Source organism: Scardinius erythrophthalmus (assembly GCF_964197995.2).
Source record: "Scardinius erythrophthalmus genome assembly, contig: HAP1_SCAFFOLD_560, whole genome shotgun sequence".
NCBI lineage: Eukaryota > Metazoa > Chordata > Actinopteri > Cypriniformes > Leuciscidae > Scardinius > Scardinius erythrophthalmus.
The window spans coordinates 6,556-22,023 of NW_028296059.1; the positions used below are offsets into that span (position 1 = coordinate 6,556).

Sequence of the window (15,468 nt, forward strand, 5' to 3'; positions counted from 1 at the left end):
TTCTAATCATAAAAAAAAAATCTCATTTTCATCAAAAATATTAATTAGCATGACTGTTTTCAGCATGGATAATGATAAGAACTTTCTTGAGCACCAAATCAGCTAATTAAAATTATTTGTGAAGGATCATGTGACACTGAAGACTGGAGTAATAATGCTGAAAATTCAGTTTTGATCACAGAAATAAACTACATTTGAAAGTATATTCAAACAGAAAATAGTTATTTTAAATTGTACTAATATCTCACAATGTGCTGTATTTTGATCAAATAAATGAACATCAGTGAGCATAAGAGACTTCTTTAAATATATATTTGAAAAAATCTTACTGTCCCTAAACTTTTGAATATACACTTTTTCCATCTCTGCTGCTGTTTTGGGTCTGTGTACATTGTTGTGGTGCCATCAGCCGATCACCGTTGTCATGATGTCACTTCCTGCGACTCCAGATTAGACTGACATTTATGGTTAAGGAAATTGTCTGAAAAAAAAGGCCTGAAATTTGTGAGTAAAGACGCAATAAGCAGGTTGCGTAATTCTGACAGGTCACATGCCAGCTGAGAAACTGCAATGGAGATGAATGGGAATGCTATTGGATAATTCCTCCACCTAGGAATTATACAGACCTCCACGGGTAAATAAACTACTAAAGGATATCATAGCAAGACTTCCTTTTTCTGCGAAAAAAGTGGCACTGCAGTAAAACGGACCTCAGATGGCAAATTAACTTTTGCCATTTTCATTCCACCGTGAAAATACTGTTCTCTAATTGGATTAGGCCCTTGATCGGAAGTGGAGTTTCAGCGGGTGGGAGCATTTTTCTCTGCCGAGAGCCACAAAAAAAAATCACTGACCCCTGAAGTGTCACCCTCATGAGGCCGGTAACAGTACTGCTGTAAAATGAATCATTCCTTCACACTCACTTTCCCAGAATGGCCATGGACTGAGGTGACAAACAGAGTAGGAGAACGGCACAGCTGGGTTGCTAGAAAAACAACGAGCAAGACATAAAACATAAAACATGGACTTAAACAATATTTTATGAGCTTTGACTTAATGATGACCACCTCAGAGAGCGTTATATAGCCTGACCTGTACAGCCACACGTATGCAGGATTAAACCACTAAAATCACCACAATTATCACTGGGTGAATATGAGTTCATCCCTGGAGGTGAATATGAGTCAAAATACACTACAGTCAAAAGTTTGGAATAATTCACTTTTTTTATGTTTCTGAAAGAAGTCTCATGCTCACCGAGGCTGAATTTATTTAATCAGAAATATAGTAAAAACAGCAATTTTGTGAAATATTAATATAATTTAAAGTAACTGATTTTTTTATTTTTTTTCTTAATTTTAATATGTATTTTATTCATGTGATGGCAAAGCTGAATTTTCAGCAGCTTCACAACATTTCAATTCAGCACCAAATCAGCATGGAAAATGCTGATTTGCCATCACAGGAATACAATTTATTAAAAAATAAAACAGGTAATTTAAATTGTAATAATATTTCACAACATTATGCTTTATTGTATTTTGATCAAATAAATGCAGCCTTTGAGCATAAGAAACTTTAAAGAAATCCAAATGTTTGACCTGTAGTGTGTCGGGTTGAAATATGTAAAATTTTCAGCCCCATTCGTTAACATTAATGCATTAGCTAACATGAACTGACAATAAGCAATATATATTTTTACAACATTTAATAATTTGGTAACACTTTACAATAAGGTTCATTAGTTAACATTAGTATTAACTAACATGAACTAACAATGATCAATACATTTGTTACAGTCCTTATTAATCTTTGTTAATGTTAGTTAATAAAAATACAACTGTTCATTGATTATTCATGTTAGTTCAAAGTGCATTTAATGTTAACATATACAACCTTTGATTCTAATAACGTATTAGTAAATTTTTAAATTAATATGGACTAAGATTAATAAATGCTGAAGAAGTATCGTTCATTCTTAGTTTATGTTAACTAAGATAGTTGACTAATGTTAACTAATGAACTTTATTGTAAAGTGTTACCATTAATCTTTGTTAATAAGTTATAATATATATATAATATAATTTTGATTTTAAAAAAATAAGTACATTTTGAAATTAGATTAACAAACGTTGTAGAAGTAATGTTCATTCATGTTTACTACAGTAGCTAACTAATATTAACATATGAAAACTTAAAGAAGTATTGTTCATTCTTAGTTTATGTTAACTTACTAATATTAACTAATGGACCTTATTGTAAAGTGTTACCATTAATCTTTGTTAATGTTATAATTTTGATTTAAAAAATAGAAAATAGATTTGAAAATAGATTAACAAATGTTGAAGTATTGTTCATTCATGTTTAATACAGTAGCTAACTACTGTTAACATATGAAACCTTAAAGTGTTACCACTAAAGCTTTTGCCTTTATATAACAAACAGGAATTCTACAGACACATACTGGAATCAACATAGTGGACGCTGACGATATTAACAGCAGCCTGACTGCATCGGAATGTTTGTGTGCTGATGTCATGGGGAGAGAGAGAGGGAGGGAGGGAGGGGGCGGGGCATGGGGAATTGAAATTAATGACAGTAATCAGTGGCAAACAGCGAAGGAGGCAAGGGCAATTAATATACACAGGCTAGCAGCAGGCCTGAGATCAGTGTTTAGATGCAGATACAGCAGATGTCCTGAAGAGCCAGAGGACAGCAGCCAAAGCCAACCTGACAGTCTGCTGGCACTCCAGATAACATGATCATTTCCCCATCAGCAGACTCGCTCAAGCCTCTTTAACACCCGCTGCTCGCTCCTCGTACACATATTACAGAGTTGGTCCAAATACTTCAAAAAGGACATTCTGACAGACCACCTTCAGCTCTGAGAGGATTGATTTGTGCTGTAAACATTAAAGTGAGATGTAAAAGTCATTAAACATCACTTGAATTATTTTCATTTATTTAGTTTGTCAACAGTTTTACTGGGTTCGGTGAACTGCATTGTGCTTGTTCATTGTTAATTGTTTACACAAGAGGAACCCAAATTCTGCATCGCTCTGTGAAAGAGCTCCACAATGAAATAAAGTGTTAATCTACAGCACGCTCCACAAAGATTAGTGCTTTAAAAAATAATACACAAATTCCGTTGTCTTTTTTTGAAGTGAGTGATTATGTTAGAAAAACTATTATGTAACATAAAACATGTTAGTTAATAATATACCAAGAAGTAAAAAATTGTTTCAAACATCAACTTTATAACCTTCTTTCCAACAGTTAATTAAAATATCCAACAAATAAAATTACACTATATCATGACATTGTAATCTGTTGTATTTGAAGTGTATTGTAGTAAAACTTTGTTTTGATTATTATTAACTTGTTTAGCTTTGTATGCAACATGCTATATTGCATAATTTTCATCCATTACAGAAATATTATTGGGAGCCTTTTTATAGCATGGTGAGAAAACAACGAAATAAATCTCATTCTTTTTTTCTTCTTGTTTTAAATATATTTTTACGCATGTAGTGTTGACTACATTTCACAAGCTCAACCATTTAATCCTGTTTTTTTTTTTTTTTTAGATTAGAACAAATGTATAGTTTAAAATCTATTTTGGTAACAGATCAATTTCATATCAATATTAAGATTAATATAATATAACAAAATAAAATAATATAATGATGACATTTAACGCCTCAGATTTGCTCTTTATTCTTTTTGGAAAAAAAAAAAGTTTTAAATGGTCAGTCATGGCAGAAGCAAATAAACTCATTCTCATTTAACTAAATCAGCCTGCACTTCAAACGAGGGAGTTTGTTTTGATCCCTGCTGCTGTACAAGGCAACATTCCACACTCTAATGTACAAGTGAACAGAGGTCAGATGATAAATGTTGATCACGTCTTCAGGTTCTGTCCTTCCCACATGTATAAACAAGCCACAGTACACTGATGCACTATAAATGCCGTCTGTTTGCTTTGCAGCTCTAATTCTTATGGATGAGGGTCTCTCGGACTTCAAACAGTAACTCATTGAATTAACCAATTGATTTGTCTGGCCTGTCAAAGGTTTAATAGATGGATTACTTGCTTCAAGGAGTTTTTGTATTTCTTCCCCCACCCTTCTTTTACTAAGGACATTGTCAAATACATCCATAAATAACGTTCACTTTTAATATACTTCATCCAGTTGTTTCCAAAAGTGTTAATTTAGGTATTTGCTATACACTTAGGATGAGATTGATTTACAAGCAAGCAATCAACAATAAAGTTCAAAATGTACACTTTGGTACATGAACAGCACTATAAAACATTGGAGTTGCATAAAACAAATTGATTTCCTAAAATAATTGCTTTGCCTCTTGAATTTGACACAAATAATGGGGCAATTGTGCCCCCATGTGGGCATTTCATTGATTTTGTGACAAATAGGCTCTAGCAGACCAGCAAAGTCCAAGTACTGAAACAAGTTGATATACTAGAGTTGTATGATATGATTCTGGATCAATTGAAAATCTCTTTTTTTTTTTTTAAATCACGATACTCTCAAGATTCTGAATAGACAACAATGACAAAATGTTAATTGCTGCAGTCTATTTAAAAAAAAAACAATGTAATGAATTTATTATTATTTTGATTATAACATTATTAATCATAAATATTAATGTCATTAAAAATCGTATTAAATAAATTATTCAAAATACACTCTAAAAAAAGATGGTTCTTGAAAAGTTATTTTAAAGTAGTAACAGTTCTATTTAGAACCATATCGTCCTGAAGAACCCTTTATATGCTAAAATGGTTCTTTGTGTTAAGAGTTTACGGTTCTTTATTCCCGCCTTTTGTTTTCAAATCTGTAACTGTCAAAGCCTCCTCATTACTGATTTTCTGGAGCTCAGCTATACCAGAGGGACTGTCCCTGTAAAAAAAGGATATAGCAAAACAATATTTGGTAACACTTTATTTTACAGTGTCCTTGTTACACTTTACATGTATATTTCACTAGTTTCATTAGCCTACTGATGAATCAGCATTTTTGATCGAATCTCTTGAACTAATGACTCGATGGCAAATACATTTTTAACAGTCACTTGTTGCCACCTACTGGAATAATTGATACAATGATTTGAAGCGTCAAGCTACATTCAAACAGTGATTAACTCTGCCTGCATCTGAAATCTGAATTCACAGTACTCATAAAAGACATTCTGGGATTCTTAAGTGTGCATATAATGGACACTTTACTATCCCATGAGGCCACGGGAGAGAATTTGCGAATGTTAGTGAAGTGTTGCTGGTAGGTCACATGATAAGAACAACATGGCAGATGTAGTACGTTCCAGATTACATTCACACTAAACACATTTATACTATATAGAATGTACTTTTTTAGCAGTCGTGAAGTAATTACTTATTCTAAATAAGATCGGAATGTTCTCAGATCTGAATGTTCGCTGTGATCGCACTTGTCAACGGTTTAATGGACATAGCTTGTCATTCACAAATAAGACTGTGGGTGTTGTGTTGTGCTGAGTTAATCTTGCAGCAGTTAAACGATTTATTGTGCCGCTCTTTGATAAACTATATTGTGTAAATTGACCCAGTATTTAAAAAAGCTTATAGTTTAAGTTTAAAAGTTGGTTTCTATACAGCATGGCAAAATAGCTTAGCCCAAACTTCTACATTTTCTTTAGTTCCACTATGAAACAGATTCATAAGTGAATGAATGTCTAGAGAAACCTTTTAATCATAGCACAGCCATTCAGTTTGAATACGCCTATAAAGGCTATAAACAAGTGAACACATTAAAGAGCTTATGTGCTATTTTCTAACCTTTCAAGCAATAATTTAAACGTAACAACCAAAAAAATAGACTCGCCAATTAAAAAAAGTTCATTGTTCACCACTCCAAAACATATCTGAGAGATTTACCATCAAGACGTTAACATGGGCTTTATGAGAAACACACTTCTCCATTAAAGACAATCTGAAGTCGCAATGATCCGCAGACGCCAGTGAACTGTATTTTTGAACCTGCACGTCATAACTGTGAGTTCAGCCAAACCACTTATTAAAAAGAAAGAGGCCACGGCTATAAAGACAAAAACGAGGAGCTTGTTATTTTTCTTTCGGGGAGGTGAACAGGAAAAAGATCAATGGTTGTGGTGCCGTCTTTTGCCACAGCTATGGCACTCTGTGGCATTAAAAAACAGCTCAAGAAATGATATTATCGAAGCGTCAGCCTTTGAAGCGAACGCCAAGAATAATTTCCCACATATAACATTCCCCACTGAAACCACACATTGCTGTGGTGAACACCCCTCCCAGCCCGGCTCATATTCACTTTCCATATTCCTCCAGAGAGAAATGCAGCTTCATCTACTGCCCAATTAGAGACTGATGAGTCGCTTCTAGCCTCTTAAGCCCCACAAAAGGTACTTTATTCCAGTAAGGAGCGAAAAGTGTTATTGCTCCTTCCGCAATAAAGCAACAGAGTTGATGATCATGAGGCCTTTATAAGGGAATGAGTGAATGTAACACCACTGCTGTACAAAATGATTACCGTAATATTATGTGGAAATGATTTGGAGGAACATACAGTAATAAAAAATTAAAAAAAGAGGTTCTTCCCAAGATCCATAAAGATGTCCGTGTGTTTGAGCCACAACTTGACAAATAAAATAAAATAAAAGCCATGAGGCACAGGGATGTTCTTAACAAATATTTTACTGGGAATTGATCCAAGTATTGATAAAAGTACTTATAAATACAGTAATGTTTTTTAAGGTATTTTAAATGGAATCTTAAGACGATTCTAATATTCCAGACAGTTTGAATTCTAGTCAACCAGAATTCACAAATGAATAATAATAATAAAAATAAAATGAAATAAAAATAAATGGCATGAAACAATTAAAATTGAAATATTTGATTTTGACCCTAATACAAATTCAACAAAGAAATTCTGAATGTGAATTTAAAAATAGCCCTCACACAAAATTATTATAGAAATTAAATTAGGATTTCTATATTAAACAATAAATCAAGATATGAAAGTAAGACTGCCATCTTAAAGTGGTATTTCTGTTTATTTCACATTTGATCTAAAATTACTAAAAAGTCAAATTTATTGTTCTTTTATACACATTTTGTTTATAAATTAAAAATTGTGAAAGGCCAAGATCAATATATTTAATCATTTTCATAAAATTACTGAAAGATTACATTTTGCAGAAATCTTAGTATAAATTAAGCTGAGGTTTGCTAGGGTTCAAACTGACTGGAAACTGTCCTTCAAGTCAACAAAAAATACAAACTAAGATCCTTTTATAAATGAATATCTATCCCACAATAAAGTGGTTTACAGATGTTTAAAGATGTTTCACAGAACATTACATCCTCCATGTTTTACCCAGTTTATCTCTTCACTGTCAACAAAAACAAAAAGGCCTCACAAGGATTTCTGACTCTCAATTACAAAGCCTCAGCAACTCTTTTGAATCATATGTAACAAGTGGTAACGGTCTCTCTGTGATGGCACTTTGTGCTTCTACTTTTATATATACGTACTTTATTTTCCAGCGATTGTTGTCCATTGGTGAGCGAATGAGCCCAAATACTTGCTCAAAAATCCCAAGGCAGGCATTGTCACGGTGGATGGTCCCTGCTACGGCAACTGCCACCAGTCCATGAGCTGAAGATATACACTTTAACCCATAACCCTCCAAGTTTGGGCAGAACAACAGACGTTCCTCTCCTGCAAGAGCATGTAGCCGCTGGCTGACCATCTGTGCCCCATTGAACTCATCTAAACGCTGCTCTCCCGTACATAAGAGAAGTCGAAGTCTCGCGTCCTCCCAGAAATGCTGAGGACCCCAGTCCTGCACCGGAGGCCCTTGACTGGGGTTCTGAGAGTTCAGAAGGCTGTAGAACCACTGGCAAAACTGTTTTCCCAAAGCTGCAAGGTCTGACAGACCATCTCCAACCTCATCTGTAATGACTGTGTTCTTCTCACGCCTTGAGATCTGTTTGAAATATGGACCAGGTCAAAATACAACCTATGAAACCTTAACTTGACAAGTGATATTCAATGCAGCGTTCATACAGATTTGAAAGAAGAGATTCAAGCACTTCTCAAGCAGTGGCAGGCGGTGCTTTTCAAGAAATGGGGAGCTTCTTTTCTTTTTTTAAAGTGAAATTACTTAATTACACAAATGTTTTTTTTTTTTGTTTTTTTTTTTTTTACTTTTTTAATACTTTTATGCGGCAAGGACAAAAAAGATTTATTATAAAAGATTTACTGGAATATTAAATCATAATGGAGCACATTTTAGAAGGATCATGTGACACTGAAAACTGGAGTAATGGCTGCTGGAAAGTCAGCTTTGTCATCACAGGAATAAATACATATTACATACAATATATTAAAATGAGAAGTTATTTTTAATCGTAAGCATATTTCACAATATTACATTTTACTGCTTTTTTTATCATAAAAATGCAGCCTTGGTGAGCACAAGAGACTTCTTTCAAAAGCTTACCGACCACAAACCTTTGAACACAAGTTCACTTCTAAACACTTTAGACTTGTAAACACACAGAGAGAAAGAGATATTACAACACTCCATGTACAGCAATATTTTTTAAATGACAAGTGCTGTCAATCATGTATGTCACAGGTTTAATTGTATTGGCCACTCAAGGCAAAGTTCTGCCTTTTTAATACCTCATCCAATTATCAATAGATAAGCTGGGCTTCCAGGCGGGACAAAATACAGTGCTTGAAAGCTCAATGTTTAATGTTTAATCAGATGCCAGCCATATGCACATATCACTCTGACACACAATCACAGCAAAAATGACGTGTTTAAAGCCACATGTTCAATAAACGTCGATCTTAGCCCTATTGACAGTTATGGTTTAGCTTTTGCTCATAAACTTCTACTGAATCCCAGCTTTAGTGGTGTTCTATGGGCTGTGTTATTTAACTTTCATTCAAAAAATACTGAGATACACAAAGAGTGATTTTTTTTAATTATCCTTATTCTTGTAACATAACAGGTATCAAGCATTTTCAAGGATGATATTCCAAATTCAAGCACAATTCAACACAATTAAAGGATTAGTTCGCTTCAGAATTAAAATTTCCTGATAATTGAACAAATGTGCCTGAAAATCTGCACAGTCTGACATCGTTGTTGTAACAGGCCTCCGGCCTCCGGCCTATGTCACGTGTGACCTTTCAACGTGATTACGTAATGCGTGGAGCATCACAGAGATAGAACAAGACGAGCATTTGTGGTTAAAAAGTATATATTGTATTTTTTTTTAGAAAATGACCAATCGTTTCACTAGATAAGACCCTTAATCCTTGGGCTGGGATTGTGTAGGGCCCTTTGAAGCTGCATTAAAACTGCAATTTGGACCTTCAAACCATTGGACCCCATTGAAGTCATTAAACCCCATTAATTTTTTTTTCGACTGAAGAAAGAAAGACATGAACATCTTGGATGACGTGGGGGTGAGTAAATGATCAGGAAATTTTAATTCTGAAATGAACTAATCCTTTAAGTTGAAAGCATAGGCCCTAAGCAATAAAATCAAGCATTTCCAAACTTTGTACAAGCCATGTCAATGGCATTTCCAGTAGGGGGAATCTCAAGAAAACATGTCCAAGCCACATTACACACTAAAATCAACCAATCAATCAAATATTGCATAAAGGCAATGATATCAGTTTTCTTGACATTACGATTTCTTGCATAACGCTATTTTTATGATGATAAACCCCGAACTGTTATATAGAGCTATTTTTAACTGTATTAGGGTAGTTGACTCATAACGCATCCATTATTCAACCTTATGATTTAAGGCTAAAAATCATAACCTAAATATATAGGCTACATAAAAAATCTAATTATTTATTTCAACATTTTATAACTTCTTTGCTTCATCACATATGTGATTTTTTTTTTTTTTCATTTTTAATCACCCTCACCTTCTTGCATTCACTGGTTCATTTAAATGGCCCCACAGAGAAACACTTTCAAAAGAACAAATATTTCACATAGTTTCTTAATCTAAATGCAAAAAATTACTAATACTACTACTATTAATAATAATAATAGAATTAGAAAATGCTGATTACAGTTCTTTAAAATAAAGCATATAATGTCAGAATGTCAACCTCCAAAAATGATTTAATATCAACAACCCATAACAAGCAAGCAAATAAATAAATAAATTATTACAACATATTATAATTTATTGCATTTATTTTTTTATTTATTTTTTAAGCTCTATCATGATGTATAAATACTTTCAACTATATTGTAAAGTAAAACCACTTTTTAAATAGTAATTTAAATTAGATTATCAATGATAATTGGGGCAAAATGTAGTCTACTAAATCTACTTAAGCGTCATAAAAAATATGAACACAATATAACAAGCTCTCAATGATCATAAAAAATATTTGTTTTCAAGGGGGAACAAATCTGTTGATTGCGATGCATATCACCCAAATATGTTTTTGACAAATTGTGTTTAAAGATTGACCCAGTGTGAAAAGATCAGTCTCGATGCCTACCTCACCAGACGACCAAAACTCAATGGTTCTCCTGACCAGCTGATGTTTCTCACTATTAGGGGGCATGGCAACTCCTTCATTGGCAAGATACTTAAAAATGACATCCCGGTGTACCTTCTTTCTCTTGAGGAGCTCCTCAGCATCTTTTGAGTAAGTTATGGTGGCTTCAATAGCCTCTGTTGATCAGGAAATAGACTGTGACAGACTGACAGATACACAGCTCACAATAAACAAGTCACAATTGTTCAAAATCTAGTGTGCCGCCTACCTAAACACTTTTCTAGCCACCAGACATCGCCGATATTTACAGAACCGTTTGGAAAAAGGTTAGCTTCACAGTAGTCTTACCTTCTGTGCTCTCTACAGCAATCAGTCGATTCGTTACTGTATCTTTAAGGGCGAGCAAGTCGTCCAGGGGTAATAATTTTAACAGTTTTCGACAGCCACTTTGCTCTTTTATTGACAAATGTGACATGCTTACACCAGTTATGTCAAACTACTCATATCACGTACTTCTACTAGGATCTGCGCTATGTGAAAGTAGAACAAGCAGTTGTTTCCGTTGTTGTGGCGCACTACAGCGCCTTCACAGTCCAGATAAAGGTGGTGCACCAATCATCCCGTCAAAATAAAAGTTCAAGAGACCTAAAAGCGACTGAACATACTAACAGCCCATTGGAATATTGGGAAAACTGTTTATATCTGATGGCATTGCAGTTTTTGTGTACGCCAGCCTTATCTGTACTAGGCCTACCCTGTGAGACTGTGGAGGAAGAGGAAGTATTGTTCAAGAGGAGAAATCTCAACCCAAACAGTCAAACCACTTTTATTTCTCATTTAAAAAGTTACAGTTTCCCACATTTACACTAGGACATTTAATAACCACATGACCCCTGGGGCCTGTACCATGATGGTAGTTGAACAAACTCAGGGTTGCAGGATTAGTTTTGAGTAGGCAAAACCACCAAACCAATCCAACCAGGCTTTGTTGGTACCATGATGCTGATCATCAACTTTCTCTCTCAACTCAGGCCTTGATCCTGAGTTTAGGAGTTTAGGTGTGACATTAGTAGCGAACAGCCAATCACATGCTGAGAAAGAGTGAAACTCATTCAAAACTCACTGAAATTCATTTCTCGTGAGAGAAGCAGCACAATTCACTTATTAAACAAAAGTATTAAAATATTAAGAATTTAAACATTTACACAGCAAGAAAATAGCTGTCTATGTAAGAGGACAACTAAAAGAAAAAGTCTCCTTACTGTATATCAGTGCAAGTAAAAGTTGTGAAGTTAGTTTATGCAGTTGATAAAGGTATAGAGAGAATTGAACATTTAAGCTCACATGTAGTCAATTTTATAGCTTCATATATTGATTCTAAAGCATATTTATATTACCTTTATATATTTATTCATTTAAACTCTGTGTAATAAGATGAACTTGAACTAAAATTGTACATGTGTGATCGATTAAGGGTATAATAATTGATGAATAATGAATAATAATTACATAAATAATATCTAAATCATACACATTTATTATTCTAAATAAGCATTACTAAAAGCCAGACGATTTAGTCTTTAAAAATCGTTTGCTATGTAGTGACCTTTAATTTGGAGTAGAAACAGGTGGAGTGACTTTATCGCATCAGACATGTGTCACTCTGCTCACAGCTGATTGGTCCAAGTTTGTTTTGCAACCTCTTACCTGGAACATAACCTGCCCCGGACCAGGGGCCCGTTCTTCGTACGTTGCTTATTACATCCGAGATCAAATGACACATCCAGGATGATATCATCGTGCGAATCATGATATGGCTAACTCGGTTCTTCGAACACACTTTCCGGATATGATTAGTATCGCTGGATTGAGTTATCTGAGATAATTGCGCGTTCATGCGAAGTTTAAAAGGGGATATGTATCGATAGTAGAAACATTGATCAGCAACGCTGCTATTGGCTGTTCAGCGTGGCCAAAGAGCGCGCTCAGTTTTTCTCCTCCGCAGAGCAAGAACTAATAGTCGAAGTTTATTCAGAATTTTAATGTTTAATCAAAATGCCAGGGAACACCTCAAAGTCTGCAAAAGCCAGGAGAGAGGGCTGGCAAAAAGTAGCAGACAATTTAAATCCGTTAGAAGTGGCCATGTTAGATGTTTTTATCACTTATTAGCCTATATTTTTGTATTTTAATAATTGCATTATTACTTTGTGCATTGTAATGTCAGTCACCATGCTAGAACATGGGAACAAATAAAAGTGAAGTACAAAAATATTCTACATAATGGTAATTTTTAGTTAAATTATAGTCTCTTTTATAAAAGGTACTGTTAAATAAATGGTTGTCTGTTTATAAAAGCAACCAAGGAAAAGGCTGAGAAAAAAAGAAAAGAAAAGATCTTAGTAGCCTACACTGTAAAATATTTTCTGCTGCATTAAATTAAGGCCATATAGTCATTTCAACTGTTAAATCTTGAGTAATGATGAATTGCTTTGACTTGTGAAAGTGAAAACTGATAAACTTATGTTAATGTAAAAATATTTTGCCATGAGTTATTGATCACATTTTTCCCGAGTGTAGTTCATTGTAATGACATTGTGTTTTCCTCTTTTGTGCACTTTTACATAATAACACTTGTATCTGTTCCCAAGAAAGTGGTGGCTGAAATATGTGCAGTAAGTGGACATTTTCTAACTCTCCAAAGGAAAGAAAGTATAAGACTTATAATGTCCATTTGTTTCCATTGCACTGGACAGTGAATAAACCCTCTCAGATAACTGTCATATGGAGGAACTAGCCTACCTGCAAGTGCATAAATAACTTTACTTCATTTATACTTGTATGCTTTATGGCTGCAATATAAGTTGCAGGATTCCACATCTACAGAAAGGCCTACAGAAGAGTCTGCACAGACAGAGGAGACATATGCCTACAGGTGGGCAGTGTATAGCCAACTTTTCCTTTTTATATGTTGCATGAGGCATGTGTCTAATATCTGTTGTTGCAGGCACTTGACCACTGGCTTTTCTTTACAAAGAACAATTGAAATAAAACTCAAGGAGCTAAGCATATTTGTCTTTTATTAAACATTTAATGAAAAGTGGGTTTTTTTTGGCAATGTTGTGTAATATGGCACATGCAGCAATGTCACAGGCCCTGTCAGGTGTGCAACCCTCAGACTTTTCAGACACTGAAATCTTCCCTTTAGTTAGCCAAAGTTCATTTCATTGTGTGCCCTTGTCCTGGCTAGAGCTGCATTGTAACTGGTTTGGGTCAGGGAATGGGGTCATAAAACACCTGTCTGCAGGCAGGAATATGTCATAATCACCTATGAAAAAATGCAGTTCTGTTAGGATCAGCATAAGTGTATGTAATACAGTGAGCTTGATATTTAATTGTGGAACTTTCCTTACCACTTTCAAATAATGTGCATAAATGTGAATCTCTGAAAATGCTTAAGTCATGCACAGATCCTGGCCATTTTGCTTTCACATTTGTGACCCTGGACCACAAAACCAGTCTTATGGGTAATTTTTTAAAATTGAGATTTATACATCATCTGAAAGCTGAATACATAATCTTTCCATTGATGTATGGTTTGTTAGGATAGGACAATATTTGGCCGAGGTACAACTATTTGAAAATCTGGAATCTGAGGGTACAGAAAAATCGAAATATTGAGAAAATCGCCTTTAAAGTTGTCCATTTCTATTGGCAATAGTGCTGCATCCATTCACAAAAATAAATGTTTTATATATTTAAGGTGGGAAATTTACAAAATATCTTCATGGAACATGATCCTTACTTAATATCCTAATGATTTTTGGCATAAAAGAAAAATCTATAATTTTGACCCATACAATGTATTATTGGCTATTGCCACAAATATACCCGTGCAACATAAGACTGGTTTTGTGATCCAGGGTCACATTTGTGATATGGAAGATTTTAGTCAACTGCCTTTTTTTATTTGATATAATATTACTAATCTGGAATATTAAGAATCACAATAGTGGGCTGCACATTTACATTGTGAATCCCCTTTCTGTTCACATAATCCCCTTCATTGAGGCCTTGATGGCAGTCTATGGTAGCCTATAGTCTATGGTACCAATCACGTTAGTGAAGCCTGAGTGACATATCTGTAATCGGCATGGTCATGATGATCTTCATAATAAATTATGATAGCCTAAAAAAAAAAAAAAAAAAAAAACTGCTTTACAACATTGGGTCTTAAAAATGAAAAATTTCACCCAAAAATGAAAATTCTGTCATCATTTACTCTCCCTCAAGTTGTTCCAAACCTGTATGATTTCCTTTCTTCTGCTGAACACAAAAGAAGATATTTTAAAGAAGGTTGTTAATTAAACAGTTGCTGGTCCCCATTGACATCCATAGTATTTTTTTTCCTACTATGGAAGTCAATGGGGTCCATCAGTCGTTTGGTTACCGACTTTCTTCAAAATATCTTCTTTTGTGTTCAGCAGAAGAAAGGAAATCATACAGGTTTGGAACAACTTGAGGGAGAGTAAATGATGACAGAATTTTCATTTTTGGGTGAACTGTCCCTTTAAGTGGCTTGGAAATGCCACAAAAAAAAACTAAAACTGTTTTTTAAACATAAAAGCGACAAAAAACGACAATCTCACGAATCACGAGAAAAAATATATATTTCAGAAAGTGCACTATCGCGCTGCGCTGGACTTCCCGTATCAGCTCCGCTTATGAAGCCGGGATCTAATCCTGTTAACATGAAATAAGCCTGCTCCCGAGCAGGTTTAAGTTTGCGCACATGTTGCTATGACAGCAAGTCCAGGATGAGCGTCGAAGAACCAAACAATCCAAGATCATGCCAAATCGCCAACAATCAAATCCAGCT

The 15,468-nt window shown here is 34.6% G+C and overlaps 1 protein-coding gene across 2 annotated transcripts; it reads right to left on the reverse strand.

Moving 5' to 3' along the window:
• Window positions 1-2,355: 2,355 nt before the first annotated feature.
• Window positions 2,356-11,164, reverse strand: LOC308686638 (uncharacterized protein C3orf38 homolog). 2 transcript variants are annotated; one of them, XM_081395077.1, is made up of 4 exons: window positions 10,941-11,164; window positions 10,593-10,768; window positions 7,574-8,028; window positions 2,356-2,903 (listed from the first exon to the last, which is right to left on the reverse strand). In XM_081395077.1, the coding sequence occupies exons 1-4, from the start codon at window positions 11,065-11,067 to the stop codon at window positions 2,879-2,881; spliced, it is 783 nt and encodes a 260-aa protein (XP_081251203.1). In that variant the 5' UTR covers window positions 11,068-11,164; the 3' UTR covers window positions 2,356-2,878. The 2 variants fall into 2 exon arrangements, with proteins under 2 accessions (XP_081251203.1, XP_081251202.1); XM_081395076.1 differs by lacking the exon at window positions 2,356-2,903 and having other exon boundaries at window positions 6,502-8,028.
• Between the last annotated feature and the right edge of the window lie 4,304 nt (window positions 11,165-15,468).